Source organism: Alligator sinensis, unplaced genomic scaffold (genome assembly GCF_000455745.1).
Source record: "Alligator sinensis unplaced genomic scaffold, ASM45574v1 scaffold204_1, whole genome shotgun sequence".
Lineage (NCBI taxonomy): Eukaryota > Metazoa > Chordata > Crocodylia > Alligatoridae > Alligator > Alligator sinensis.
Genome location: NW_005842363.1, coordinates 372,069 through 377,180, shown reverse-complemented (window position 1 = coordinate 377,180; position 5,112 = coordinate 372,069). Strand labels below are relative to the sequence as shown.

The 5,112-nt window shown below is 37.6% G+C and overlaps 1 protein-coding gene across 1 annotated transcript in view; it reads right to left on the bottom strand.

Moving 5' to 3' along the window:
- Positions 1-899: 899 nt before the first annotated feature.
- RORB (RAR related orphan receptor B) overlaps positions 900-5,112 on the bottom strand; it is a 58,749-nt gene continuing 54,536 nt past the window's right edge. The window contains exons 9-10 of the mRNA XM_006029198.1: positions 1,543-1,655; positions 900-1,055 (exon numbers count right to left, since the gene is read on the bottom strand). Of these exons, the coding sequence (XP_006029260.1) occupies positions 900-1,055; positions 1,543-1,655 (269 nt within the window). The remainder of the gene's footprint in view (positions 1,056-1,542; positions 1,656-5,112) is intronic.

Sequence of the window (5,112 nt, the reverse complement as noted above, 5' to 3'; positions counted from 1 at the left end):
ATTCCAGATTCCTTACTGGCCTCTTGTCCTGTACTGTTAATTTCTACATATGTCTTATTCCTGTAACAGGGAAAAAATTCCAAACTTTTCCTCTGTACACTTGAATCATCCAGACAAGGCTTTTGCACCATTGATATAATCCTGATGTTTCCTTTACCAGCTATGGACATGCACTACATTACACATTTCTCAGAAGTGGTACCATCCTGTCACTATAGATTGGAGACTGATGATTTAAATCTAGCTGACAAAGCAAAATCCCAATTACCCAACGAAAATCTAATATATTAGTTGGAGAGTAAAAAATTCAGGAGAGCCTGACTGAGCATCCTTTGAAAATAGGCATGGGATTTTAAGCTACAACATTGTGCATATATTACATATATATGTATGTGTATATAGTACATATACATATATGTATGTTTCATACATGCACAACAATTTTCAAGACAGCTACAAATTTCAACATGCATTAAACTATCTAAAAACATAGAAATAGGCAAGTCTAATAAGTGAAATTTTCTTAAATTATATTTGAACAATAAACAGCAAGAGTAATACTGCAAAGTACTGCTCTATTCTCATTTATATCTACAATAAAATTCTATGAACAGTTGTCTCCCAAAACATACCCCAATAAAATAAAATTAAAAAAGGTAACACCCAGTGTCTATATTTTTTATGTTTATGGTCAGTTCAAAAAAAATAAAAGAAAAAAGAGCCCCACTCAGAGGTGCATATTTACATTCTTCAAACTGTAGCGGTGAAAAATAATTCTATTAAGTGCAGGACATTCCTAGTGTTGCAGTAGTGACATTTTAAATAAGTTCTTCATGAAAACATTTCTTTCGTCTTAACAGTGATGCATTCCATGACTATGTGACAATTCTATCTCCCCTTCACTTGCAGCCAGTGGTAGAGTCTGGATTGAAAAGCTCCTTGTATAATGGAGGAAAGAGCGTGTTCACTATATCTGGATGAGATTGTTTAAATACCTGCAGTTTCTCTCCGTGCAAGTTGCAAAGTGCAGTAATGGTTGGTATCTTGGCTATTAACTGTAGGACATAAAGAGAGATAGAGAGAGAAAGACTATTTAGAATAAAAAAAAAATGATTTCCAAAATGAATTGGGGTAGCAATCTTTTGGGTAGAGGAGTGATTGTGATTCACCTAGAGTGTGAAAACTTTTCAAATGACCTCTGTAAGAGAGCAGACTTTGGTTGCCTAGGTTGGTCTTTTAATTCAAGATCAAATGTGAATGTCTTGGAGAAAGAAGAGGTCATTTAAGACAAAAATGAAAGAGCTCCATACTGAAAAGAGCTCCTTAGTGCATTCTTATTCTCAAAATAAGAAAGCTGGAAGGAGAAGGGAGGAAATAGGACAGGGTGGCAGAGAGATGTGAATTGTAATGGCCTCTTCCTTGTTTTCGGAAAAAAAAACCTTGCTGTTGTTTACCAAATCAAACAAGCCCGCACAAAATGATAGAATTTCCTATCAAATGTAACATTTCTGGTTTATCCTGTTGTGTGGTATAAGGAGCTACCTTTGTTAAAGTCTCATCATCAAGATGGTTCTTCTGAATCACATGTTGAAGTGCAAAGTAAATCTTTTCCTGAAGCTTCTGGACCTTCCTTGGTTCTACTAGCCAGGCTCGATCTGACAAAATAAAGGCAAAGGCTAAAGCCAACAAGGACAAGGAAAGATAGCTTATTCACACATGGACATCACACACTATGCTGACAAGTGTAAATAATAATCTCATTATGTTGAGGAAGGATTGCGATACTATTAACACGTGATTTCAGAAACAGAATATGTTGAATCATTATCACCTGTGAGTTTAATGATTCATAACAGTTATGAATGACACACAGTGTTCAGTGCTTTGGTTTGTTTGAATCTATGTTGACTTTAAACACAGGTTGAGAGAGAGATTTAACAAAATGGGAAAAGTGCGTCTACATATTTCAATATTTTTTGTTATGCTAAAGTTCATATTTCTTTGTCGTCTTATTCTCTAGGACATCTTCAACTTTATATCAATCTCCATGTCACCAGTTTGAGTATCTTTTACAGGTAGAAAGAATAAAATAAAATAATCAAAATATTCACCTCTGTGAGAGAAATAAAATGTAAAATGAAAAGAAAACAAAAGAAAAAATCAGTCTCTACTTGGCTAATATTTTGAGACCAAGTGTTAACAGAACTGGTCTCCTTCAAATTGTTTCTTTAACAATTTTGGTGAATTATGCTATATTGCAAATTCCTTATTATTTAAAAATTGACTTCTTTTAAAGTAACCCAAAACAAAACAAGCTCATAATTTTGTTGAAGAGTAACATTTACAGACGTAGTTGCCTGCCATACTATCCTATATCTTCTTAAATGGAAGGCAAGCCTCTCATTGATTTTAGTGAGAGTAGAATAAGGGTTTTTTTCAAAGACCTATATTTTTCCAACACATCTTCCTGAAACAAGCGTATGGTAAATGATATGGCAGATCTTGATTCAATTCAGAATGCATTAATACAATACACTTACTCACCAACACACTTTTTCTTATCATACTGCAAATCTTGCGCTCTCTCTCTCTCTCATGCACACACGCGCGCACACACAGAATTTTTCTCTCTTCTATCCAGCCTGGTCTTAGAAATAGGTTGGGTTTTCAAACAGGAAATGAAAAATCTACCTTAGTGCAGAAGATAAATGTTACAGTAAGAGCTGTGAGGTGCAGCTCTTTAAAGGCTGATTTTTCCTTTTCTTAGTTACTGATGTGGAGTGATTTTACTGATTGCATAGGATTAATTTAAGTTGACCTTTTCAATGATCACATTGGCTATACAGGCTAGATAATAGTTGTATTTCACCATCTAATTAATAGGATTTCATTATTTTCTCAATCACTTGGTGGGAGGACTGCATAGAAAGGGTACAGCATGGAAACACCGCTGATTACAGCACGCTAGTCTGTGCTCTAAAGACGCAGTTGAGATCTCCAGACACTAAACAGATGCTTGGGGAAAGAAACCCTGTCAAAATGCTAAAGAATCTTGTTTGTGTTAGGTAAGCAAGTAGATTCTGTACCAGCAGCAGTAACAAGATTAGCTAAGAGCTTATATAACACCTGCACAAATGAGCACAGGATAATAATATTCAGACATCATATGTTTAGTGCCAAATGGTATGCTGTCATAAGAACATGTTTCAATGGAGTTAAATTCAAGCCCATTGTGGCAGACTGGAGATAAACAGTTTCATCAGAGGAATATTTTCTAAATATGATCTACCGGTCAGAAGAACAAGTTTAGAAATAGACCAAGGCTGTTGGTACTGTTTGACTGGTCAAATAAAGTATTGGAATGGTCATATAAAGTTCAGTCAATTGACTGGTCAAATATTGGAAAAAAAAATTATAAAAACAATAATACACTGAAAAAGCACAAATTTTGTATGAAGAAACGTGTCAAAAACAATAAAAAATCATACATCTGTCAAGAAACCTACATTTTTTTGTAACATTGCTATATTCTTTGACTGGTCAAAAAATATGCAGTCAATTGACTGCTCAATTGATCGGCTTGCCAACCATAGTTGATACATAGATTTGGTGAGTTACTAATACTAATACATAATACTACCAGGTAAGGGATGTGATGCATAAAAATTCAGAGTTGTTAAATACGTGACTAGAGGGGTGATTTTCTTTTTTTTAAGTAAATAGTATATTTTCCTAAATAGTATGTTTTCAGTCACTCAGAAACTTTCCAAGTTTGAATGGAATCCCCCAACCAGTTCATGTTGGGAAAATAAATTCCAGGGTTTGAGTTACAAAACTGGTAGAGGCAGAGGTGATATCTGACACCCAATATCCCAGTGGTAAAAGCAGCTATGCAGAATGTGGAAAATAAGATTCAGTTCCTTCTCTGTGAGCAAGGATTTGAACTCCCCTCCATGTAACTACCGTTACATAGTATTCTGGGATGGGGTTACTCCCAGTCTTTTCTGTTAATACTATTCCACCTTGCATAAATAAATAAACATTTTTTGGAGCAGGGCAGTGGGTCTTAATCTTGTTAGACACAAGGCACCACTCAGAAAATGCCTCTTTTTAGCTTTCACTCAGATTTGACTATGGAAAAATAACTGAGCAATTCTTTTGTTGCAAACAATGCAGAAAGACTACATATTTTGACACCCTGGATTCTTTGAATATTTGAAATCTCCAGGTGTGCCTTTTGAATCATGTGTGGACGTTGGCAAACTTAACAGTGCTAATATTGTGCCATAGCCCACAGGACCCTTAAAAGGATCACATGGCATGGCACCCTGGTTGAGAATCACTGGAGTATGAACTATAAACCATAGATTCATAGATTGTAGAGTGGGGAGGGACCACAATGGATCATCGTGTCCGACCTCCTGTCCCTGGCAGGAAAGAGGACCGAGGTCAGATGACCCCAGCCAGGTGACTATCTAGCCTCCTCTTGAAGACCTCCAAGCTAGGTGACAGCACCACCTCTCTTGGAAGCCCATTCCAGATCCTGGCCACCCTTATTGTGAAAAATTTCTTCCTAATATCTAACCTAAATCCACTCTCAACTAGTTTACACCTGTTATTCCTAGTCAGTCCCTGGGGCGCCTTAGTAACCAGCGCTTCCCCTATTCCCCGTTGACCTCCCCTAATAAATTTATAGGCAGCCACAAGATCTCTCCTCAGCCATCTCTTGTGAAGGCTGAAGAGATTCAGCTGTCTCAACCTCCTCCCGTAGGGTTTATCACGAAAACCACTAATCATGCAAGTGGCCCTCCTCTGGACGCTCTCCAGATTCTCCGCATCCCTCTTGTAGCGTGGCGCCCAAAACTGGACACAGCACTCCAACTACGGCCTGACCAGTGCCGCATAGAGGGGGAGCATCACTTCCTTTGTTCTATTAGTCATGCACCTGCTAATGCACGACAAGGTGCGATTGGCCTTGTTGATGGCCTCGTTACACTGCCGGCTCATGTTCATCTTGGAGTCAATTATGACTCCAAGATCCCTCTCTGCCTCTGAGCTGCTGAGAAGGACACTCCCCAACCTATAGGTGTGCTGGGGATTCCTCCTTCCCAG